This window comes from Lygodium microphyllum, chromosome 7 (genome assembly GCF_053477565.2).
Source record: "Lygodium microphyllum isolate KBCC chromosome 7, Lygodium_microphyllum_v1.1.10, whole genome shotgun sequence".
Classification (NCBI taxonomy): domain Eukaryota; kingdom Viridiplantae; phylum Streptophyta; class Polypodiopsida; order Schizaeales; family Lygodiaceae; genus Lygodium; species Lygodium microphyllum.
The window spans coordinates 140979018-141006439 of NC_141141.1; the positions used below are offsets into that span (position 1 = coordinate 140979018).

At 39.4% G+C, this 27422-nt stretch overlaps 1 protein-coding gene and 1 pseudogene across 1 annotated transcript; both read right to left on the reverse strand.

The window, feature by feature from the left end:
- Window positions 1–13386: 13386 nt before the first annotated feature.
- On the reverse strand, window positions 13387–13815 carry LOC148034031 (uncharacterized). Its single transcript, XM_087681004.1, has one exon. The coding sequence runs from the start codon at window positions 13813–13815 to the stop codon at window positions 13387–13389; it is 429 nt and encodes a 142-aa protein (XP_087537130.1).
- A 576-nt stretch (window positions 13816–14391) lies between these two features.
- Window positions 14392–15261, reverse strand: LOC148034032 (putative protein phosphatase 2C 57 pseudogene; annotated as a pseudogene).
- Window positions 15262–27422: the final 12161 nt, after the last annotated feature.

Sequence of the window (27422 nt, forward strand, 5' to 3'; positions counted from 1 at the left end):
TTAGAATGAATCTTCATTGAATGCGTGGAATAATCTATATCGGGATTATACTAATGACGCCAAGGCATTCCTAAGATAATGTCACTAGATTGTAAAGACACAACTAAGAAATTTCTATGTTCAACATAATCACCAATTTTAATTTCTAAGTCATGCATTTCTTGTGTTCCATTGTATCTAGTGCCTAAGAATGAAGCCTTGATGCGATAATGAGTAGAAACAGTATGTAAATTCAAGTCTTTGACCAATTTTGCAGAGATAAAATCGTGTGTGCTCCCATCATCATGTAAAACAGTCTTTTCTTTACCATGCACAAGACATTTCATTGTTAATAAAGAATGGAGATTCAGCATACTTGGTAAAGTATCTGAAGTAGTACCGATATCGTCATCATCTTCCCTAAAATCTGGCATTTCTTCATGTGAACATGTTCACCTCGACATAAAAATATCCAAGTAAGCCAGACATAAACTTGCATTTATGGATTGCCTCAGGTACATCTTTGAGCATTCGTAGTTGCAATAAAGCATTCCAAAAACGGTCGGTATATTGTGAAATAGACTCATGATCCCCCTGTTGCAGAAGATCCCATTAATTGATTGCTTTTTCGTGGATTTGGCATGGAAGAAAATTCTACAAAAAATTCTTTTAGAAAGTCTCCCAAGTAGTAGGACAATCAATGCTTTTGTAGACAACAGTCCACCATAGGGATGCTTTGTCCATTAGATAATTAGTGACATGCTTAATTTTGTATTTCTTAGTATACTGTTCTTCATGAAAATAATCATCAAATTGACTGATAAAAGCAAGTAGTCTTTCCATCGCGTGATCTAGTGAAAGTACAAAATTTAAAATTTATTTTACTTATCTTTGTTTCTTTTCGAATAGACTGCGCTTCAAGTGTTGCATCGATTGTACGTCGTATAAGATCTTCAGATTGCGGTCCATCTTGGTCATCGGTAGATCATTGCAGATTGGCCAATTGAGTTTGTAAAGTTTGACGTGCTCTTCGTTCCTCTTGAAGCTGCAACATAATCAAATCCAGTTTTTGCTCCATTGTTGGTTGTTCCGGTAGATCACATTCAGCCATAAAATTTCCATGGTTTGATCGAACATCCTGCAAAATTCCAAAAGACCTCATACACTCGAAATCTTGTTAGTGGGATGAGGGTAGCTCAAAGTCGGATTTACAAGGCTTATTTCTATTTTTTTTTAAATGGATTTGTAGTATTTCCTCTTTGTGGATGCTGAATTTGACATCATGGTCATCTTCTAAAAGGATATTTGTGCATGCAATCTGCGTGTAGCAATCTTGTTTGCTAGAATTGAACTCTATCAGTCTGTAGGTGTGAATAGGGGCTTGCAAATAAGTTAAAAGCCGGCTCACGAGTTGTTGTGTGTGAACTCCTGCTATGGGAGAATTTAGAACCTTGGGAATTTAGTCTTTAAAGCTTAGAAAGCTTTAAGCTTTAAGCTTTTAAGGAAAAAAAAACGTCTTCAGTCTAAATTGAATAAACTAGGATGGCAGCATGTCCTAAACGGCGTCAATGGCCATGAGTGCATACTACCACCGCAGATGTTTAAAATTGATTGATTAGGCTCTCTTTTATAAAACTAATCAAGCTTTATAATGAAACTATTTGATAATTGCTTATCTGTATCTCAGAGAAAAAATGTATTCTTAAGAGAGCTTCCCGGGTGGTCCTCCACCTGTAGAGGCTCGTCCTTCGTAATCCAACAGTGTAGGAGGGGGTTCCCAATCTCAGCTTCTCTTCGATACCACTGGTGAACAGATCAGATGTTGTATGCGTACGTAGTGAGCATGGGAAGGTTCCCAAAAACAAAAGAACTCTACTTTTGCACAAAAAACAAGAGAGAAGACTTGCAAGACATGAAGCAAAGAACTAATTGGGTACAATCTCTCCCCATGCCTTGTGTAAGTGCTCCACAAAGCATGTATTTGATATATTATTCATCTCCAAGCTCAAAAAATAGCCCAATTTACAATTAGCACACTTTAGCTTTTGTGTTTGCTTTTGTCCCACTAAAGAATTAAAGCGATTGGGCACCCAAAGAGTCGAGCTATGTCCAAATACAATGTCCAATAAAAAATATTTAAATCATACAACCATGTGCATGCAAAATAATAAATATATGTCATGCGCTTCAACAAATAAGCGCGTCAAAATAAATATTGGTGCCACGCTTAAGATGCGCGCCTATAAAAAATGACAATTTCTTCTAAATAACTTGAATACATGTTATCGCCCACCAGTGCTTCCCAACGCCACCGTTGACTACTCTACACATCAACTGAAGCATTCATAATTGTTAGAAAATAATAAAATTAAACTGACAAAAGTGAATACCTAGCAGTCTTCAGCTAGAAAATAAATAAATTAGTTAAAACTCAATCCTAACCTCAATTTATTACAAGTGCACACTTTAAACTCATAAATGTCCATTAATTTAAATATGTATTTTGCGGAATCACCCACTATGGAATCACTCTCACTTGCACATTAAATTAACAAGACGCCCAAAAAGGACAAGCGTCCCCATTGACTTTTTGCACAAGGAATCCACCTTGTGTATGAGCCCCAACAACAAAAATAATTTTACGGAATCCACTGCAAAACCTCAGCGAATCCACCGTGGAATATGTCTCCTGGCATCAATTTATGAGCCAATCAATAATTGAACCCAACACTCCATCCCTAAATTCTTTAAATTCAAACAACAAAAAAATCAACGTCACATCACTCTCAAGCAACTCCTCAATGAACACTCAAAAGTCATCCACAAATTTCTCTTGAAAATTCACAAAATTTTCAAACCCAAAATTCTCTAAACATCCCATACTATCACAATAAAACATGTCATCATCCACAGCAATCCACATACCCCTCCCATACTCCCAAAAGGAAAACATAAAATCTCTAGGATTTTGAAAAAAGGTTACAACTCTTTCTATGTTTCAAAATTCAATTCCATTTACTAAGACATCAAACATCCCACAAAAAACTAGAACAATATCTTCCATCACTACAAAACATCCAAACACACCATTATCCATATGAAACTCAATCATCTCCTTACCTAACTCATCAAAACAAGAAACCTCTCCAAGATATCCATCCAATCTACCTATCTCTTCAAAAAAACAAGACTCCAACTCTTCAATTCCATAAACAAAATCGTCATTCTTTTCCATAGCATTCTCACAAACAAATTGAGGCAAAATCTCACAAGAAACTTCAACAATATCAAGCAACACATTAGGTTTATTGTCCTCATCTAAACATGCTATTGTCCATTCCTCTTCAATTACAACCTCACTATCTCTTTTAAATTCTTTGTCTTGATTTTCAGATCTCTCGTCTCATGTATTCAATCCTTTTCAAAGCCTTACTCAAATTTTCTCTCACATTCTCATCAGTGTCACTCTCAAGATCCTCAAAACCCCAATCAAAATCATCAAAAATATAATTAAAAACTCAAAGAAAGCTCAAAGAAACTAAAAGATTATTAGAGGAAGTTTTCTCTTCATCATTGTTGCCTATATCAACCATACAATCATCCACAAATCTATCAAGAAGCATGAGGTTAGGTATACTCAACACAATATCAAGCAACAAATTTGAAACCTTAACTTCATCAATCAATCTTACAATTTCTAATCCCTCTTCCTTAGGGTCTTCTAGAAGAATCAAAAAATCCTTCACAATGTTCTCTTCTTCTCTCAAGCTATCAGGTTTTCATTAAAACTTTCTCGACTCTCTTGTCTCTCCCCTTCTCTCTCAAGCTTTACTAACTGAGCTCCAATAGATGATACTTCTCGATCAAAATCACATTCAAAACTCTCGTCCTCACTATCATCTTCCTCAAAACTATCATTCTCTTCCTCTTCATCTTCTTCACTGTCATCCTCATTCACCAGTTCTTTTCTTGACGACATATCAAATTTCTTTGGTACTCCTCTTTGGTCATAAATTGTTATGATTCCCTTTCCTCAATCTTGTATTGCTCTTGCTTTCCTAAGCCGAGATCTACCAATTATAAGCAGAAAAGATCTCAACCCTGCTCGCATAATGTGACAATCAATTTTCATAGACACACCATAAACCTTCACTTCCAAATTCTGAATGATGCCTAAGAACTTAACTTTAGCATGATTAACAAGTTTGATTCGAAACTTAGACCGTTCAACAATTCAAAGCCCAAATCGCTCTACACAAGCTTCAGTAACTACACTTATTTGTGCTCCTCCATCAATATATACTTCACCTATGTTTTGATTTTAATACCAAGCATCAATAATAGGACAAATATCATGCAATTCCTCTATACTCAAAACTCTCATTGTTCCTTTCTTGTTCTCCTTATACTTTAAATTCGCTAATTTCTTCCACTATCCTCTCATTTTAGGGAACAACTCCATCAACTGAGCGAAATATATATAAGTTTTCTTACTCATCATATCTCTTTTAAGGACATAATCACTCTCTCCCTCTCCCAATGGAATATCAACAACATGATATTGTTTCCTAGGTGCTCTTGATTTATTTTCTTCTTTCTTCTCTCTCTTCTCTCCTCTCTTTGTTTTCCTTCATATTTTCTCACGAGTTTTACTAGTTTTTGGTTCATCTCTCTCAACATCCCTCCTTTTTATTACAGTCGTTACATCAACAATTTTCTTTTTATCATTCTGATTTTCTAGAAGAATACAACTTATGGAAATTTTCCCTTTCTCTTCTTCAATCAACCTAGGAACTTGAGATGTAGAATCATTTTTTATTTCTATCCCAAAATCATTTTGTCTACTATGCAAGTTTTGAGGTAAAGAATACATATCCCCTCTTGCTCTAGGTGGATAAGGACAATTTGTGCTTACATGACCTTACTCTCCACAGGAAAAACAAGTCACCATTGGTCTTTGAAAATATCCTCTCCCATTTCCTCCTCTTCCACTTCCCAAGTTTTATTGATTGCTTTGTCCTTTCAGTCCTCCATTTTCTCTTCCTTTCAGTCTACCTCTCAAAGCTCCTAACCTCATATTTTGCATTTGACATGACAACTGATCTTCAACCTCCGATGGTAAATGAGCATTTTGTCTTGTTAGAAGCTTAAAATTTTGTCTATCGTGTTGCCAATTTTGGTCTTTCTTTTCATTGTTTGGTGTTCTAAATGATTTTCTCTTTCTAAGTTTCTCAAATTTTCTCTCCTTTTCTATAGCAATCATTAGATCTTCCTCAAAAGTACTTGGTTCCTTAATTTCCAATTTTTTTCTCACCTCTCCTTGTAAATTTTCAATAAAATGTTTAATTTTCAATATTTTTGGTGCTCTCTCTTGGGTCTAGAGATGCATTTCAACATTCCCAAAGCCTAGTGTATTCTATGGCAAACATTTTGTAGTGTGGTCTTCTTTTTTCTGACAACTTTCTATTTTTCTCCCAAAGTTCTTGCGATGTTTCAATTTCCTTAAAACAAACAAGAAATGCTTGCCTAGTTACTTCATAAATTTGAGAGTTTTCTCATAATCCTCAAACCAATTTCTATCTTCATCCAACAATTGAAATTTTAAATTTGGAGTTTCAAGGTCGAGTCACTTTTTCATTGGATAATACACAGTACAAGATATAGGCCTTATACCGATGTTAAAAGTGACGAGAATGTTAATAAAGAAATTTGCCCCTGTCGTTGCAAAAAGTGTCGTTATTGGCAATGCCATAGACCAATCGATATTAGCATTGTTATCAGCGTCGCATTATCGATGAAAATAACGACGTTGATAATGATATAACAATGCTATTTGCGTCGGTATATCAATGCAAATAACAACGATGATAAGGATGCTAATAATGACGCTAATAGCAATGTGTGCAGTAAATTTGCGACGCTAATAGCGATGGTAATAGGGAAAAAAATTTGTGGCAGTAGCAGTATGTGCTTTATTTGGGCCATACAAAATAGTTTCAAAAATGTGTACAATGCTCATGTAAATAAAGACAAAGTGTACTTAAATCATAACATTGATACATGAAATAAATACATGATCGCATAATGAAAGAAATTGGTACAATCATAGCAAGATACTACTACTACATAGAAAATGTCTACACAGATCATGTGACCATAAAATAAGGGTATGTGAGCTCCAGGGATCCAAGGACAAGCTATAGATCATCGCCATCCGAAACCTCGTCCCACCACAAAAGGAGTATCGAACAGATTCTGCAAAAAAATAAACTACTACACATCGGTCCACTATATAATAATGCATTCTAATTAAACATGGTAACTACAGACAAGAAAGATGAGTGACTTATAGGGCCACCGCGTCCATACAATCGATCGATCAATATAGTGAGACTGTGCCCCTTTGCATATCGAGTCTCAAGGCCAGTAGGATTGCGATTTGTAATGGAGTGATGTAAAGAAAACAAAATATAACTGTAAGAAATAGGATTATCAGTACAAAGGATATTGCAAAAAAATAAGCAAGCAAAACAAAAGAAAAACTTACAAAGTCGTCTAGATATGTCCTCTGGCTGCCACTCCCAAGATGATGGACCACTCCGGCCTCTAGTCGTGCCCTGGCTACCTTGCACTGTTGTCTCCAACATCTTGGAGAATCTGTAGCCTCCTCCCTGAGTCCGCACCTGTTGTCTGCGTGTAGCCACTCTTGAGCTTTGTAGCCCTACTCTTGAGTGCCTTGTGTGCATCCGATCATCTGTGTGACATATATGCACACATGCACTCCATCATCCACCAGGCCATAGAAAATCTATTTGTTGCGGCTAGTACCGAAAACTCCTCATGTAAGGATGCTACTATGTAGTCCTTGCTCCCCTCCAGTATGTTCTTCCAATGATCCAATACATTGTACCAAAAAACATATTGGCACAACTTTCTAATACGAGCCATCACCCTCCTCCCCTGATCATTCATGATGATGGCTCCTGACCTATCATCTACGAGGTAGGGTATGCCTAAGATGGGTCCTCTTCCACCTGCAACCATGCTCCTGGGCATATCCAAGAGACCCTTGTATATCTGGTGCATTGACCGGGGTAGTATCTATCGGAGTAGCACCCATAGGGGTGCCACCTGTGGATGGCTGAGCAAAAGCTAGAGTGAGTGGAGTACACATCCCCTTGGGTGTGACAAATCCCAAAGGTAACTCAACTCTTGCAGAATGACGAGATGAAGACACCATGTGTGTACCTCCATAGCAACCACTTGAGCCACGCTCTCTAGAACTGCCACGAGAGTGAGAAGTAGCACCTGTATCCCGAGCCGATTGCAGGCTCACTATATCCGGATCTCTGCAGCATCCCCTTGAACCATTTCCTCCGTCTGGCTGAAGTTTGGAGCGTCGACCTCATCTGCTCGAAACTGAAGTATCAGATCGTGCCAAAGTAGATCTAATAAAGCGGCCTCACGGTGTCCGAGACAGCTCCTAGTCCGCCATGTCTCTGAATCTTGGTGATCTGGAGACATGCACATGAAGATCTCCTGTAGCTCCTTATTGCTCATCCCTCGACTCATCTTGATGATCTAAATATCCACAAAGGTCACCCTCATAGACAAAAAATGATGTTAGCATAATCAATTTAAATCATTATAAATCTTTTAAAAATGATATTACTTAAAATGCATATCTTATGTACCCTTATAAGCGATTCGTCAACGAATTGAGTAGGTGGATGCTCCAAGTATGAAGTATCCTATGGTCCCATGTCAATCTTCTGACACAACTCGGCATACATTGGAAGGTCAATAGACATGTCACTACAAAAGCATGAGTCCACCGCGTTCTGAAAGAATTCTTGGACTCCTGTATTTCCAACATTGTTACCCAATGCTGGCTCCTCTACATGCTCCAAGCTTTCGGTTCCCTCCACCCCTTGCAATATGGACCCCTCTATTTGCATATTGTCAAATCTATGATTGAAACATCGCTTTGATCATATACTCTTGCACTTCGGGGAGCTGAAGGTATAACATACCACCATCGAGGTTGTCAAGGGTTTGAATAGAGGATTACATGTTCACAATCAGGTACATGAGAGATTTAACTATTGTGACATGTACCATATCGTAATACAATAAAAAAACAAATGAGTTGATGCACCTATTCACAATGGACCGACAACACAAAGGTGTCACGCAAATCCGTCCATTTATTTTTTGAATCTATTTCAAGAAATCCAGATGGACCTCATCGAACTGTTACTCCAGCTCCTTCAAGTACCACTTTGAACCACTGCACATTGAATAGTATCATGGAGAAGCTACGGTAATCTACCATAACAATACTTTGCAAGTTCCCAATATACTCCATCTCAGCTATAACCATGTTTGGATATGTTGCTCGTCGTCGACTCTCTTGCTCAAACCTTGCCATGATACCACAATCTGTTGTGAAGCGCATTTTGTCAATATGCTCCACACAAAAATGCCATCCGTGTGACCACGCTACACTATATATTTTTTACTGTACATTGAAATACTCAATTATTTGTTGCATATAAAATATAGATACGACAAACCCTAAATACGTCATCACCTTTGGACTACATCCTCTCGAGAATTCTCACTCCTCGGCCCCTCCGCGAGACATTGCGATCAAAGCTCCATGCAACCATCACATTGACATAAACCGCGGCTTCTTCTCCATACCCTTGGGATATGGAATCGATCGATGGCGCATACTGCATCGAAATTTAGATCGTGCTACCTCTCAATCTTTCCTAGCTTGTTGGTACCTAACGAGCCACATCTCTATAGAGGCATGGTGCAACATACAAAAGTAATTCACTTTCTCCTCCATTGCAGCATCCATTCTTTTTTCTACCCCATTTCCAACCACCACATCTTCGGTCAGTCTATCATCATCCTTCAGCGACCATAGCATACTGTTGTATGAATCCACCATTGGTGGCCATTGTGAAATATGCACTAGCGTCTCAGACACCAACCAACCTTCAGCCATGCTACCTTCTGGCTGAGCTCGTTGACACACAAAGCCTTTCAGGGTTTTCATGAAGCGCTCCAAGAAGAACATCCATTACGTATGGACAGGTCCACGTATCTCCACTTCATCTACAAGATGCACAAGAAGGTGGATTTGTATCATGAGCATACTAGTAGGCACGTATTTCTCAAAGAGACACACCGTCTCCACTACTCTCTCCCTCACGGATTCAATATAGGACATCTTAAACTCATTCTGTGAGATCCATTGCACTAAAGTCGACAATCTGTAAATTGCCCCGCGTATTTCTGGAGTAAGGTGTCCTGCGATCACGATCAGTAGTACAAACTGCCACAAATGAGAAAGCATTATGAACAATGACTACACTCCAAATACCAAAATACGCAAGCCACTTACAATCCATTCGTAGTACAAACCTGACATATCTTATGCCAATCATGGGATTTTAGCCCTCATAATCGGTTGTCTTTAGAAAATGTAGACCTGAGAGAACGCATCATACTTGTTGGAGTGCAGATAGACTTGACTATTTGCTTCACAATGCGCTCTTCTTTAGTGGAAAAAACCCAAGGATTGCGAGGTAGCTACAAGCGACCATCAGCACTCAACTATGGCCAAAGCGTCTCCATCTTGCCTATCTCCTTCAAATCCATTATTGCCCCTATAGTGTCTCTCTTTCATGTGATGTGGTCCCATAGCAAGCTACCCACGTTCTTGAAAATATGCATGGGATGCAACAAGTGGTTGATCTGTAAGTGGGTCCAATATGGCAACTCGTAGAAAACTGAGAACCGTCACATTCTGTTTGGATGTTACTTCGTGTGGACCATTTTCAACTCGTACCAGCTTTGGGCATTCATATGTATTGGAGGTTGTCCCAAGAAAACCTTCCCTGAGTACATGACCCTCTGGCAAGAAAGTGGCATGTCCTTGATATACCATCTTCTTCATGGTTCGTGACCTTTGGGAGTCTAACCACAATGGACATGCATGATAACTTGAGGTAACCAGACCTATCCCAACACCTCTATCCAATGAATACAAACTTGAACGAGCTATAATAGATATTACCAACGGGAATGAAAGCGTATTTACTTGAGCACTCTTTGAATCCCGGAAAGTCATACATCGTCCACATGAGAATGGCTCGAACATTGGCAGACCGTCGACCATCGTGCTTGCTCATATCTTGCACAGTGACCCCCTCCTCCCACAAAATCTTGAGCTCAGTCTAATGGACGAAGATACACATCCATATTTTTGACTTTGTAGTGGTTAGGAACGAGCAAGCTAAGGATGAGATGTCCTTTCTTCATAGAAAGCCATGGAGGGATATTGTAGTTGACAATGACTATAGGCCACACACTGTAAGAAGTTGAGCTCAGACCGAATGGGTTCATGCCATTCATTACAAGACCGAACCGAAGACTCTTTGGCTCTCAGGCAAAGCCTAGGAAGGTAGAGTCAATGGGGCTCTATGCGAGTGAATCTGCTGATATTCATTGAAATCCATCTATGGACCTATTCTGCGCATGCCACGTTGTCAAGCTCGCCATGCTCGACGTACAAAACATGTGGTTTATGCGGGGGATAAGCAGAAAGTATCTAAGAACTTTTTAAGGAATGGTTTGCCCTTCCAAGTCTTGTTGATACCTGTGAGAATCACACTTTGGACATGTCTCCATAGTCTTGTATTCTCCTCAAAACAGTATGTAATCGTTGATACATGTATGGATGCTATTGTAGTCCATGCCAAGCTTTCGTAAAACATGTCGTTTATCATCACGTGACTCAGGCATGGTATTTACAAGTGGTAATATATGATACTTCAGTAACCTGAAAAAATCATAAAACACCTTGAAAAAGCACAATTTTTTTAAATGATAGTGCTAAAAAGAAATCAACGAAGCGTATCTACAAGATACATGATCAACTCCATCACACTCGCATCGCTCCACCCGTATTTTGCTTGCATATTTAGGAGTGCAAGCGTGTCTTCATGTGAGATACTCGATACCCATCATATAATGGTATGGATGCTTCCTCTCTAAGCGGATCAGAAGTCTCGACATCCATGGAAATCAATGCATCGATCATTGCCTCCATCTCAGACTCCAAGTTTATAGGTAAGTCTCAAAGGCTATCTGTCTTCTCTGATATTGACGGTATAGATTGGATAGTACCTTCCAAGTGGTGGACTGGCTCAGGAACTCCATCCATTGCACGCCCACAAACTCTTCTAGTTATTCGCAAAGGGTGCTCTCCTCCTAGGGATGAGACGTCACCTCCCTAGATAGAAAATTTACCAGCCACACCAAATATTTTTGTATATGGTGACAAAGGAAACTCGGTATGGTATCCTCTATACTATGCCAAACTCCCTTCTGCCACAAAGTGAATGAGGTAAGGGTGATGAAGAAAATTCAGTATTTGTATATGGCAACGAAAGAAATTCGGTATGGCATCCTCTATACTATGCCAAACTCCCTTCTGCCACAAAGTGAATGAGGTAAGGGCACCACCTAGTCATGGAAGAGCGGACTAGGACGTTATGCAAGAGGGAGAGGAGCTTGTGTGGGAGAAGAGAGGAAAACTGAGAGAGAGAGAGAGAGAGAGAACTACAAAAAAATAGATGAATCAATAAACTTAAGAGATGGAGAATCCTCGAGACATAAACAATATACACAATATGGACACCAATAGCATGGGCTTATTACATTGTAGAGCATGCATAAGCTATAGTAAGGGAATAAACTGCATAAGCTCATGAGAGAGAATGGGGAAGGCTCAATAGGGCTGAAGAAGGTCTCTTGGCTCTCTCTCTTCTTGCAAATTACAAATGGGAAGGCCTCTTTATATAGGCCTTTAGGGTGTTTAGGGAAGAGGTTAAGATAGAACAAGAATTAACACCACCAAAGCTGCATTAAGGCAGTTCCACCAATGTGGAAGCTCCATCTAGATGTTTTGTTGACCAATTTTGTACTTAATCAAGTTCCATCATAGGTGAGTTGTCTCCATTCTCCACCCCATAGCTTGAGTCCAAGAGCTTTCCTATAAAAAAAAATATAGATAATCCTCATAAAATAAGATCATATCTAGCAATAATAGAGAGAGAGTAGTGAGAATTCATACATTACTACTACAATTAAGGATGATTTGAGGGTGATTTAGGAGGGAAATTCTAATGGTTTATTAGCTTGAGAGAGAGGAGAAGAGAGGGGAAAGGCTTGGGAGTCTAATGAATGATATTTTATGGAAGTGTTAAGTGTGGGGAAGAAAGTGTGGGTGTGTATAAAATTGGGAGGTGGTCTCCACCGCAGTTGGAAAAAGTTTGCGTCCACCATTTTGGCCATATCTCCTAACTCTTTGCTCCAAAAAAGTATTAAAAAAATACCATCTCAAACTTCACTTTACGCGCTACAACTTTCATGTTGAAAAGTTTTTTTGGATCGAAGTGGAAGTATTTTTAAAAAATCTTACAAAATCATGTGTCTGATTTTTCTTTCACTAATACTTCCAAGAAGGGTCCCATTTGGTTGAATTATCATAAGGCTCCAAAGTCATGACATTATGAGCCTCACATACCCTTTGAATGGCTCCAAATCCATTTCATATCTTTTCTTTTCACATTATACATTTTTCCTTCACCTTTCTGTATTGATCTTTACTCTTCACCCCCCCTTGGTAAACCGATGTCGAAGGGTTTTCGAAAGCAAAGTCACAACCACAGGGGTCCTTGAGAAATTCCAAGATGGAAGATCAAGCGAAGCAAATAATCAAGACAAATACGATGCCATGATTTAAGTGTATTACAATTTTGGGTTCAAGTACAAGCGGCAAGATGGATCAATCAAGAGAATCAATCCTCTCAATAAAACCACATCAAGTTATAAATCAGAATACAAGAGCATCAAATATGTCATCCAGTCTTCAAGAGAATGTCTTCAAAATAGACTCTTCTTCAGTTGATGGGTCAGCTAGTATGTGTCTTGAGTACATCGCTAAAGTCAGTGCCACTGGAACTCGCCCAAGTTTCAATATTTTGCCTTTTACACTTTTTAGTCCTTGTTGGTTTTCATCTAATCTACCATTCTGAAATTTTCTTGATGTCTTGCTAGCTGGGAGTACCTTGCCATCATCAGTCACAGAAACATCTGGTATTTTCAAATGTGCAAGAGCTGCAACTGACGCAAACAAAGCAGCATCGAACATCGATCCATCAGAATCAAGTCAATACACATCCAAATAGGCCATCCACGATGCCTTGCGTGGTGCAATACATAGCTATTGTAAATCTACAATTGAGGAACTTGAAAGTACATTTGTAATTTACTCTGTGATCACTAGAGCTTCTTCAAATGGCCAGCCAGGACGGATTGAGAAATTTAGTCTCCTTCAGCTCCACATTTATGTTCTGGTAGCTGTGTGTTGTGTGCGATTAGCGAAAAAATTAATAGCCACTGTACAATGTGGAACCCAGCAAACCAGGTTGATAAGGAAATCTTTTCATGGAACGTGATAAGAGGAATCGTGGGTGTTGCTATAAGAAACAACACATTCTCCTCTCTAGCAAAACTCCCCACTGTAGAAAGCATTACAGGAAGGGGTTGTGCTTTTGTTGCAAAGTTCTTGATGACATTGTACAACTTGGTTGGCTCAAGATTGGAACTGGCAAAGACAGTAATATGAGGCCATGCTTCAACCTCAATCAGCTGGGAACTAATTTGCCTTCTTGCTAGTACATTCCAAATCTTGAGTACTTGATTTTCAAGTGCAGGATCAAAATAAAGCTCAACAGAATAGTTCTTGGGCATCCTGGGACCTCTTCAGTTGAAGAACTATATTTTTTTATTTGACTATGGCACTGCTATTGATAAAGGACTAAATGTGAGAGAGGTCTGAGAGAAGGGGCAACAATTGTATCAGCACAAGTCTTCCACGTATAAAAGCGTTAAGCGTTTTGAGTGAGAGAGGTCTGAGAGAAGGGGCAACAACTGTATCAGCACAAGTCTTCCACGTATAAAAGCGTTAAGCATTTTGAGTGGACGTCTTCCATGGGAGTCGTCACTCTTCAAGACCAACTCTGCTTCTGTCCTTTTCTTCACTCTGCAGCCGGGTGATATGCAATTATCACGTGCGGCAGCAGCTGCAGCAACATCGATCTGCTCTTTCCCCGCAGTGATCGATGATCATCGAACAAACCCCCCTCTATTGCCTGTTTTCGTTGCTTTTTCTCCCCATGCCAAGTTTTTCTGGTGTACTCCCTTTTTTTTTTACAACACGTAGCTTTTTCATACAGAAAAGTGGCCTCCTTCTTGGAATGATCAACAGCAAATTTAGCAGCCCTAGTAGGTTTGAGTGCAATAAATAGCTTGGGGAGCACCAAATTTTCACAATTCTGTTGGAAAATCCACTGCATTCTGACTTGTAAACACATCCCAGAAACCATCACAATCAATAATCATAAGCTCGTCTTCTTTGGTCAACAAAGCTTGTCTCACTTCTGACTTTGCACTGAGAGGACAGTTCATGCCCTTTAATCCCTTGATATGCCAATTTCCAATGGCTCTTGCAACATTGATCTATCTATTCAGATATCCATCGTCCACAAGGCCTCCAAGGGACTCTATTCGCCTTCTTTCAAGTGAACATGAGGCCTTATGATCCCTTGACATATCAATGGCCTTTCCCTTCCTACAGAGGACAGCTCTACAATCTCTTGCATTGGCCACAAACAACTCTCTTCCGAGCACTAAGACAATTAAAGTTATTGTGCCAGATGACAAGCCATGATTGATTGAACAAGGTTTTGCAAATGCTGTATCTATTTGCAGAAAGGCATGATGGATAGCCTCTTCTACTGCAGTTGGAAATGCCACACCTTCAACAATGTAATTGAGTAACTTGTCTTTGACAAACTCTCTACATTTCTCCCACCATGCCCATCAAAAACCCCATAGTAAGATCCCGAACTCTGCCGTGACTATACAATGGGCATAAACTCCACAACAATAAATTTCTTACTGTGCTCCAACAGCCCATTCATTGGCATATGATGACTCACAAGGCTACCATGGTGAAAGGACAATTAAGGAGTCCTTGGGTTGAACATTGGCATTTGCTACATCAGATTGGCTGCTGCTATGGTCATCCTCTAGTATGCCTTTCTCTGTTAAACATGCTCCTTCGAGAGAACTTGCAAGCTGCGTTACTTCGATACCGACTGCCATCCTCTTCATCATTATGCTGCCCACCTCCATGGGTCTATAGGTGTGATAGGGTTTTAAGCGCCATCCATTTATCCTGGTCTTGTGCACTTTTCCCTCAATGTCTTGAAGTTTGTAGGAGCCATTGTTGAATTTTTTTGTGACCCAAAACGGTCCCTCCCACCGGTAGACAAACTTGCCATCCTTTCTTTTATCAAAGCGATTGTCATATCGAAGCACTAAAGATCCCTCCTTGATTTTTTAATCTGTTAGCTTCTTGTTGAACGTTTCTCTACGCTTCTTAGCTTCCTGGGAGTAGTGGTTGATGGCTTCTTCACGATCCAATTGTAGCCTTTCTAGGTCCAGTAATCTTTGATGTAACTTCTCCTTTTGAGAGCCTACTATGCCACCTAATACACAAAGGCTAGCTAATTTCACCTCAATAGGCAAAAGAGCCTCTTGTCCATAAACTAGATGAAAAGGTGTGAACCTTAACATGGTTTTCAAGGAGGTTCTGTAAGCCCATAGAGCTCCACTAAGGTGCTTGTCCCAATCCCGGGGCCTTGAATGTACTTGTTTGCTGATGATTTTACAAATCATTCTGTTTACCTTTTCCACCAATCCATTGCATTGAGGGTAGTAAGGGGTAGAGTGTCGTCGTTGAATATTTAGCTTTTGCAAGAGTTCACCCACCACATTAGCTCTAAACCCTAGTCCTCTATGTGATAGTATTTCAAGAGGGGTACCAAACCTACAACAAATGTGGTCAAAGATGAATTTACTCAATTCCTTAGTAGTGATTCTTCTAGTCGGCATAGCCTCGGCCCATCTAGTCATGTAATCTACTCCCATGATAATATACTATTTTCCTGATGGAGTGGAAGGTAGAGGCCCTATGGCATCAATTCCCCACTTCTCAAAGGGTCCATAGACCTTGATTGGGGTTTAGGGTTCTGCTATGAGCTGTTGTGGTCCTGATTTCTGACATTCTTCACATGTTTGATACCAATATTTGACATCTTGGTGTAGACTGGGCCAAGTAAAGGCGGCTTGTAGAACCTTTCTACTTGTGATGTCGTGTGCAAAGTGGCCTCCACACACATCATCATGGCAAGCTTTTAAGATTTCTTCAATTTCCCATTTTGAAGGCACTTTCCTAGGCACACCATCCTTACCAAGATAATACAAACTATCATTTACCATGCAATATCTTGTAGCATTCCGAGCTAGCCACTATATTTCTCCCTTATTCAGGTGTTTGGGAGCTTCTCCTTGCTCTAAGAGATGTAGAATATCTTCTAAGTCTTTCTTGCCTTGCCGAAGTGGGGGCTTGATAGCCACTGGTTCCACCATTGACTCATTCGGCTTTGATGATGCTAGATGGTCGGCATATTTGTTCTGGTCTCTTGGCACATGATGTACTTGTGCCTCCCTAAATCTTCTCATATGAGATTTGGTCTCTCTCATTTTACTAGAGAGGTTTGTATTTTTACATGCCCATGTACGTTGCATCTGCCTTACCAATAGCATGGAGTCTCCAAAAGCATTCAACCTCTCAATTGAACTACTAAGACACCAACAAAGATCATGAATTAAAGCTTGATATTCTGCCTCATTGTTAGAGTGGAAACCTTCTAAGATGATTCCTTCACCATAGATTTTCTCTCCTAAAGGAGAGAAAACAACGATGCCTGTGTCTGCCCTATCCTTAGCTCTCTTGTATGCACCATAAAAGTAGAGGCTATAAGCATCTACAAGAGTCTTTATGGATGGGGGTGGTGGAAGCTTCTTTCTTTTCACCCTAAGGTTTTTCTCATAGCATCTGTTTGTCAAAATATCAGTTAAGCATGCCCAAGTTGTTTTTTCAACCTGAATTGTATAATCAAACTCTTGAAGTCAGACCACCCACTTTGCTATTTTGTCAGAGAGTTCCATATGTTGTAGTGCATAAGGAAACATATCCTCCACAGTGATGATCACAAACCTCTTTGGAAGCAAATATGGCCGAAATTTGGTAACTGCAAACATGAGGGCCAACACTAGTTATTCCATGGAGGTGTAAGCCTTCTCTAAGGCTTTCATGAGGCGGCTGGCAAAATACACAGGCCTCATGAAGGATGTTTTTGGATCTTTTTGTAGGAGAGCATCACCAATGGCATCTTCTCCCACGCTAGGGTTTACAAAGAATGTTTCTTCCCAACAAAGCTAGAGGATTATAAGAAGTGACCCCAACATTTTCTTTATCTCCTTAAAATGTCATTCACTTTGTTCACTCCATACAAGTGTTTCTTGGCGTGTCAGTTGCTAAAGGGGATATGTGGCCTGAGAGAGTAAGTGTATAAATCTACCCAAATATCTTAGCTTTTATAAGAAGGAGAAAAATTGTTTGATGGAGGTTGGGGAAGGTAGATCTAGCAATGTTTCTACCTTATTTGGATCTACCTTAATTTCTTCAATTGACACTACATGCCCTAGTAGTGTAACCTTACTTTCCCCAATGTGACATTTATCCTTATTTAGTTGTCTAGCCAACCTAGCTAAGCGAGTAAATCCTTCATCAACCTTGCGTAGATGTATGTTCCTTGAGCTCTAAATACAAAAGTCATCTATAAAAACCCTTATGGACTTACCAAAGTAAGGTTGGAAGACCATATTCATGAATCGTTGAAAGGTTACTGGGGCATTTGTGAGACCAAAGGGCATGACCCGAAAGGCAAAAAAACCCCATGGTGTGATGAAAGTGGTCTTCTTTCTCTGCAATGCGAATTTAGAAGTAGCCAGAGTAGCCATCACACACCGTATACTGCTCATGTCTTGCTACTTCATTCAAGATTTCATCCTGAAATAGGAGAGGAAAGTGGTCCCTCTTTGTTGCAGCATTTAGTGGCTTGTAATCTATGCATACTCGCCACTTAACATTTTTCTTTGGCATCACTACTACTAGGGATACCCATTCGAAATCTTCCACTGGGTATATGAATCATGCATTCAAGAGTCTCTTCACCTCCGCAGTGCATCTTGTTGCACAACTCCTAGTCTTCTCAATCTTTGTACTATAGGTTTGCTTCCTTCTTTGTGTATAATCAGAAATAAACAATGATGCATGCTTCTTGAGAAAATTCACATAACCCTCCCTTTCTTCATCCTTTATATCCTTGGATATCATCTTCTCTAGGCTAGCATCCCACACATCTTCTCCTTGGATTCTTGGGTTGTCTGATGATGAGGTAGGTTCCTTTAAGGTGATACCCATAACTTTGAGAGAGTGTTATCACTCTCTCCACTTGAACTCTCTTCCTCTTCTACCGGTAACTTCTGATGAGGTAGGTTCCTTTAAGGTGATGCCCATAACTTTGAGAGAGTTCAAGTAGAGAGAGTGCTATCACTCTCTCCACTTGAACTCTCTTCCTCTTCTACCGATGAGGAACATCCAGTTGAGCTCCACTCATCAACAGACGTTTCTAGTTCAAGGTTCTCTTGATGCCCACTCTTCAAGTTGTAAACCACCTTTTGATCATGGCCACCCACCTTATATGGCCTTAACTCCAGATCTCCTGTTGCCCAATCTTGCCTAGCTCCGATGCCCATAAGCCAAGGTTTCCCTAGGATGAGGGGATATCCTTCTTCTTTTATTGGCATCACATAAACATAAAGTACTGCACTGATTCCAAAAATAGAAACTCTCAAAGCTTTCACTACACCCACACATGTGACTGCATTATTGTTAGCCATCTTTGCCCTAAAGGTTGAGGATTTCATTACTTCTAAGCCTAATTGATGCATAAGATTTTCTGTCATGACACAAACCTCTGCTCCACTATTGATGTATGTTTTTCAAATCCGTTGACCTTTGATTTGAGCCTCCATTAAAGGCACTATATCTTTGAGGCCATATACCTTGATTGCACTAACCATTTTACCTTGCCTTGCCCTTGTGCTTACCATTTTTTACTATTGTCATTGTAGCTTTGGAGAGGCAGGAAGTAGTTGTGGCTAAGTAATTTTTGGCCCTTGAGAGCTCACATCTGCTATCAAATCATAAGATTGTGTCCGAGAACCCGTGATGTACTTGCCTCATTAATTGCTTCCTTGCTTGCATCAGTTTGGACACATACCCGGCTTGATAGGCATGGTCTCTACCACATCTACCTTCATCTTACCTCTTGCTATTTCTTCTTGGAGCCTTCTATCTCTGACCACCTCCTCTATTTTTATGACACTAACATTTGGTTGAACAGCAAGGGTTTCATCTTGAACATAAGGTGGTTGTAAAATTGTAGGTCGTGACTACTCTTGCTTTTAAGTCCTAGCACAAGGAGGGCTTACTTGTTGTCGAGGACCTCTAGTAGGGTAATTATATCTTCTAGGGCCATGACAATTGTACATGCCATGTCCATTTTCTCCACAATTGTAATACAACATCTCCCTTGCTTGGTTGACGTTGCATTTGTGGTCGATTCCCACCATTCCCCTCGATAGGTCTTCTTGCACCTTGCACAAGATTAACTCTCAAACCCTCTAATTGATTAATAAGATTATTTATTTTTTGGATCATGTCTTCTTGACCTCTAACAAGGCCTGGTGCATTAGATACATTTGGGGGAACTTGAAAGGTCTCCATAGTTGTGATGTTGTTTCCCAAAACTGCTTGGCTAGCTTGGGCTTGGTAGAGAATCTTTCGATTCTTTTCCCTAGTGATTCTCAAAGCATCTTCAAAAGTGTTTGGAAATTTCACCTTTACCTTCTCCTTGAGCAAGGGGTACAAACCTGAAATAAATCGATCCTTTTGAAGGCAGTTTGGAGCTCTCTCTCCAGGATTCAGTGAGTCCACTGCCCCCAAAGCTTCAAAAACCCTGCCTCATAAGTTGCATAACCATAAGGATCACTTTGATGGAGGGCCAAAAGCCGTTGCCATAACTCTTCAGCTGAGTTAGTTTATTGAAATCTCTGCAAGAAAGCTGCCTTCAATCCCTCCCATTCAGCTCTTTGGGCCGGATTTAGAGTTTGGAACCACATTCTAGCTTCTTCCTTGAGCACCAAAGAAAAAGCCCTCAACTTTAATGCTTCATCATTCCTCCCATAGACAAGGAAGGCCATCTCAAGGTTGTCCAAAAAATCCATTGCATTTTTCCCATTGCACCCAAAGAAGCTTGGAAATGTCATGTTGCCTTAGTAGAGTACAAAGATGAACATGTCTAGACTTAAGTTGTATTTCATGAGCAGAAGGATGAATGGATTCACAGATGCATTTATTTTAGCAAGACGTCTAGGCCCCAGTATGCTTTCTAATAATGCTTGGAATCTAAGCTTTGTGCTGGCTACAATATGCATAGTTTGCATAGCAAGAGGTTGGATTGGTCCATACAACTCGCGGTGATTCATGAGAAAATATTATAATAAAATAAATACATGTACATTGAAGGATGCATTGTAGTCTAGCATTGGGAAGATTATAGGTTCTGGTGATACAAGAATCTCCCTTAATCTTTCAGCCCTAAAGTACATGACAAGATACTGCTAGAAGAAAATCTTCCTACCGATGCATACATTAACTCAGATATTTTGTACAGAGTGGAAGGTGTAAAAATTCGGACCATTATTATTATTCATAAGTGGATACTACTTAAGGGAGTAGAGGGAATACACTTTCTTGAATTATAAAGGATTTTCCCCATAGTGTTTCTTTCTGGAACCCACCAACTTTGCTAAACAGAGAATTCGGTCACCAGTGATTGTTCTTGCCTTAGTGTGTCCATCCTCGGTGACATATATTTCATAAGGTGTGATGACCACCTTTTCAACCACACCCAACCTCCGAGCTAGCAAGAGTTGAAGGTTGTCTCCATACTTTGCACCTCTACAAAACTCCACACCGTTCATGCATAGTTGTCCTCCTTTGATGTGGATTAGGCCAGAGAGAGAGAGGGATTTGATGATTTGGAGACGAGAACCTCCCGGAAGGGCCTTCACTTTGTTTGAAAAACACTCACCAGAATTATGAGAACCTAGAAATTGATGGCAACATGATTTTTTCGTTATGAGAGAATGGAATTTCTAAGGTGAACACCTTTTACCAGCATATGTGCTGTCATCCGATAGGTATACTTCCTTTCTTGGGCTTCCTTGGGAGACCATTGTGGGAGTCGTGGACTTTGACCAGCTTCAAAAAGAGTTGGTGAAGGCATTGGAGAAGAGTCACATGGAGCACTTGTTATAGAGGATGCACCACTATGTGTTGTATCGTCCCTCATAAGGAGGTAGAGAATTATGGATGAGAATGTCCTCAACGAGGGCACCAATTTATGAGGAAGGAAATTTGGTATGGCAGCCTCTATACTATGCCAAACTCCCTTCTGCCACAAAGTGAATGAGGTAAGGGCACCACGTAGTCATGGAAGAGCGGACTAGGACGCTATGCAAGAGGGAGAGGAGCTTGTGAGGGAGAAGAGAGGAAAACTAAGAGAGAGAGAGAGAGAGAGAGAGAGAGAGAGAGAGAGAACTACAAAAAAATAGATGAATCAATAAACTTAAGAGATGGAGAACCCTCGAGACATAACCAATATACACAATATGGATACCAATAGCATGGGCTTATTACACTGTAGAGCATGCATAAGCTATAGTAAGAGAATGAGCTGGATAAGCTCATGAGAGAGAATGGGGAAGGCTCAATAGGGCTGAAGAAGACCTCTTGGCTCTCTCTCTTCTTGCAAATTACAAATGGGAAGGCCTCTTTATATAGGCCGTGAGGGTGTTTAGGGAGGAGGTTAAGATAGAACAGGAATTAACACCACCAAAGCTACATTAAGGTAGTTCCACCAATGTGGAAGCTCCATCTAGATGTTTTGTTGACCAATTTTGTACTTAATCAAGTTCCATCATAGGTGAGTTGTCTCCATTCTCCCCCCCATAGCTTGAGTTTAAGAGCTTTTCTATTAAAAACTATAGATAATATTCATAAAATAAGATCATATCTCGCAATAATAGAGAGAGAGTAGTGAGAATTCATACATTACTACTACAATTAAGGATGATTTGAGAGTGATTTAGGAGGGAAATTCTAATGGTTTATTAGCTTGAGAGAGAGGAGAAGAGAGGGGAAAGGCTTGGGAGTCTAATGAATGATATTTTATGGAAGTGTTAAGTGTGGGAAAGAAAGTGTGGGTGTGTATAAAATTGGGAGGTGGTCTCCACCGCAGTTGGAAAAAGTTTCCGTCCACCATTTTGGCCATATCTCCTGACTCGTAGCTCCAAACAATTATTAAAAAAATATCATCCCAAACTTCACCTTACGCGCTACAACTTTCATATTGAAATTTTTTTTTGAATCGGAGTGAAAGTATTTTTAAAAAATCTTACAAAATCATGTGTTTGATTTTTCTTTCACTAATGCTTCCAAGAAGGGTCCCATTTGGTTGAATTATCATAAGGCTCCAAAGTCATGATATTATGAGCCTCACATGCCCTTTGGATGGCTCCAAATCCATTTCATATCTCTTCTTTTCACATTATACATTTTTCCTTCACCTTTCTGTATTGATCTTTACTCTTCACCCCCCCTTGGTAAATCGGTCCATGAAATATTTTCATCTAGTGATTTCTTGCATTTCCCAAGAGATTGTTCCCACCCTTTTCTTTATTTGAAAGCTCCAAATGTATAAAAAAATCAACAAAGTGTTAGACAAATATTTTTTTGTGATTTTCTCAGATCAATAGTATTCAATTAGCTTATGAATACAATGCATGATTGATATTAACTTTTCTTACCGTTTGCTCAAAATCCAAGATTGCCTAATCAATGATCTCAGATTGATACTCGCCGAAGCGTCGTATGTGTTCTATAGACAATCGATGTTTTCGTCTAATTATCAGCTTGCATTGAGAATAAGGACATGGGACATGCTGATTAAGATACGGCTCGAGATCTTGAACATCACGACCTTCATCGTTTTCCATTTTGTCTATGTTACGAAAGAAAATTTATTTTTGTTATCATTCTTTTTTTCTTTCTTAAATTTTTTGAGAATGTATTTCTTCTCTTGTAACTCAACAAAAGTTAAGGTATGTAAAGTCTCCACCCACCCATCCACAAATTAACATATGTCAAAGTGTTTTCCATCTTGTGGTATTGCACCGGACCTCGTTGTCGAAGGGTTTTTGAAAGCAATGTCGCAACCACAGAGGACCTTGACTAATTTCAGGATAGAAGATCAATCGAGCGAGATCAGATTCAATTTGAAAGTTCAATTTTAGATAATATGTGTCATATATTTAGCTACATCTGAATTGGAGCATCTCCAATAAACAACTTGTCGAATACACATGTCATATAAACAGCCTGTCTTTTCCAAAGGAACAAGGAAATCTGAAATAAGATTTAAGGGGTTGGATTAGGATTATGAAGGCATCTTTGTATTCAGGTACAGTTTTTGTAGATACATTCAGCTCTTATTATATAGATAAAACTTTGTAACAGCCAACCAGGTCTGGTGCAAATTTTCACAGATGTACACAACTCTTGCACAGTCACAACTCTGTCACAGGCCTCCCAAAATACATTACTCTCCTCCAAATAGAACTATGATAAGATCAAACTTGCACAACATGCATTTTCTTTGCCGTGTCGATGTTGCTTTGAACTGATTCTAAGGCATTTAAGCCTAAACCAGGGCATCAGCAAGGAAAAGATAACTGATTGAGCAAATCAAGCTCATAACTGTCACTCTTACCAGCTACATAAACACTCGGTTTACAGAGCATAATGCAGCATCTGAGAGTCTGCAACCTTGGCTGTCCAAAACAATTGAAGCATATTCACAATTTTTAGTCATATTCATGCTTTGAGGTACTTGCCCTTGTTCCACGATGACTAGCAGCCAACACATTCCTATATGGTTTTTCCCTGAACCCGCTGAGATAAGAAGCCTCCAACAACACTACAAAGATCTGTCCTAAATGTTATTCTGCTCTCTCATCAAGCAACCAACAGAATGACAACTGTGTGCCTTGACCTCTGACGATGAGCACTCTAATGACACAAGTAGGAAGGATGATAAAAATTGACAAAACTTGACGATTCTCTCCTTCGAAGCACAGTCAATCATCCTAGACTTCTTTAATCCACTGCAGCCTTAGTATAGTCCCTTCTATGACCATAGTAGAGCTTTTCTGTAATCGCCCTCCTGCTTGGATTCACGTAAACATAGCTCCAGCAAGTCGATCCTCTTCCACAGTCCACGCCTGTGAAGGGTACCAATTTGGGAAGGTTTTTAGACAACCTTCATCCCAAACTCATTAAAGTTACTTCCTTTCTTCATTTCTTCCTCTCCAAAATCACAAAGCTCTTCAATGCTTCATTCGTTAATTGCCACAGTATCCTCCGCAGGCTTTGCAATCCCGTTATCCGTCTGCATCAATTTGAAAGCTTCATTGTTCTTCCTCTTCATCTTCGACAACCTTTCCAGCTTCCTGATTGCCGAAGTCTCCGTTTTAAACTTCAGATCTTCACTCGTTCCTTCTTTTGTAACTATCGTCATCTTCTTCCTCACAGCCTCGTCCTGTTACAGTCTTCTTTGGTTTGTCTTAGTTTCATTGAATTCCTTCAGAGTCACACTCTCAGCCTATGTCTTCATTCGAGCTTTCCTGTGTCTCCCGCTCTGTCAATTCGCCTCTTTTAAGCACAATCATGGGTGCTTCAGGTGTCTTCCTTCTCGTCCTTCTCAATCCAGAGCTCGTCGTCTTCACCTGCAGCTTCGTCCTTGTCGTCAAGCTCAGCAAAGTCCCTTCCTTCCCCTCTACCACAGTAGCCGTCCCCTTTGCCTTCCTCCCTCGTCTATTTTCCCTCTCTCCTGATTCAAAAAAAGCTCTTTCTTTTTCTTTCCCGGATAAATGCAAGTTCCCTCAAAAAGTTTTGTCAGGAAATAGCCCTCTACGCCTGTGCTTAGAAAAGCGACCCCTTTTTCTTTTTCCAGAAAAGCAGCCCCAGTCATGGCCTCCTTGACTTTGAAATTCCAAGCATAAGGTCTCTTCATCTTCCTCACCACTTATATCCATGTCACTATCACTATTCTCAAGATTCAAGAAATCAAGAGAGTCTGAATTCATCTCCTTCTGTAAAGCCTCATAATCACTTTCTAGATTCTACTAAATAGATACCTTTCTTCTTGCAAGGTTGAGCTTTTGTATGTTATTACAACTCACAGATTTAAAAGACCCCTTGCACTTACCAATTATGGTTGAACTTGAGCTGGTTGTAATCGATTTCCCAATCATCTTTTCTCAGGAGCCATCCATCTTTAGGTGCCAATCTCAGCTGTCATGACTCCAGTTTGGACTTGAACACGAGCAACACAAAAAGTCGGCAGCAACCAAGACTATATAGATTGAGTAAAATGCTTTAAGCACAGGTGTCAAACCAGTGATAGAGGTAGACCTATTTGTGGGTAAAAGTAGTCTACCATTTTGACTCCCCAACCTTTAGCTCCATGTGTGTCACTTCCTAACACCATGATTTTGAAATAAAAAATAACATGTCTCATCCACCTTCAAGTGGGTTTCATCACAAGGACCTTAAGCTCTTGCCATTCTTCACAAACATATCCACCACTATGCTTCCAATCTTCTCCCCACTATACTCATACGCAGAAAATAAATGTAAACACAACAACTAAGTATGTACAAAGTATCAAATCACACACACAACTGTTGGATGGTTTTCACACCTCGAATGCACAACAATACGACATCGTCACCACTCTCTCTATTTTTTTCCCATTCATTATCTCCTCTCCTTCTATCTCTCTATTTTTCTCTTTCTTTATTATATTGTATGTTTATTCCCTCTCTACATATCTCTCTCTCTACTATAACTATAACCACAACAACAACAACAACAACTACTACTACTACTACTACTACTACTATTAAGTCTACAACAACAACAACAACAACAACAACAACAACAACTACTACTACTACTACTACTACTACTACTACAAACAAAAAAAGAAGAAAAAACTACTACTACTACCACTACTCCTACAACAACAACAAATAAGAAAACTACACAACAATAAACAAGAAAACAAAAAAAACAATTACTACTACTACAACAATAACAATAACAACAAACAAGAAAACCACTACTACTACTACAACCACAACTACGACTACGTCCACTACCACTACCACTACCACTACCACTACCACTACCACTATAATAAAGAAGAAAAAACAATAACAGCTACTACTACTACTACTAAAATAACAATAAACAAGAAAAGAACAAAAAATTTCTACTATTAGTACTATAACAACAACAGAAAACAAGAAAACTAAACAATAATAAATAGGAAAATAAAAAAAACTACTACTACTACAACAACAACAAACAAGAAAACTACTATTACTACTACTAGTACTAGTACTACAATCATGACTAGATGACTACAACCACGACTACGACCACTACAACAACTCTCTCTCTCTACTACTATCACTACCACTACAATAAACAAGAATAGAAGAAAAATCAACAACAATAACTACTACTACAACAACAATAACAATAACAAACAAGAAAAGAAGAAAAAACTACTACTACTACCACAACTACAACAACAACAAACAAGAAAACTAAACAACAACAAAATAAGAAAAGAAAGTAAACTACTACTACTACTACTACAAACAAGAAAACCACCACTACTACTACCACTACTACTACTACTACAACCACGACTACGATGACTACAACTACGACTACGACTATCACAACAACAAACCACTATCACTACAATAAATAAGAAAAAGAAGAAAAAACAATGACAACAACAACTACTACTACTACTACTACTATTACTACTACTACTACAATAACAACAAACAAGAAAAGAAGAAAAAACTACTACTACTACTACAACAACAACAACTACAAACAAGAAAACTAAAAAACAATAAATAAGAAAAGAAAAAAACTACTACTACTACAATAACAAATAAGAAAACTACTATTACTACTAGTACTACTACTACTACAATCACGGCTATGACGACTACGACCACAACTACGACTACCATAACAACAACAAACTAGAAGAGAAGAAATTAAGCAATAACTACTACTATCACTACCATTACCGCTACTACTACTATGACTACCACAACAACAACAAACAAGAAAATAAGAAATTAAACAAAAGCTACCACTACCACTA

What these genes read in the sequence shown, in the direction of transcription:
- LOC148034031 (XM_087681004.1), bottom strand. Translation starts at nt 13,815, where the DNA reads ATGCCCAAGAACTATTCTGTTGAGCTTTATTTTGATCCTGCACTTGAA.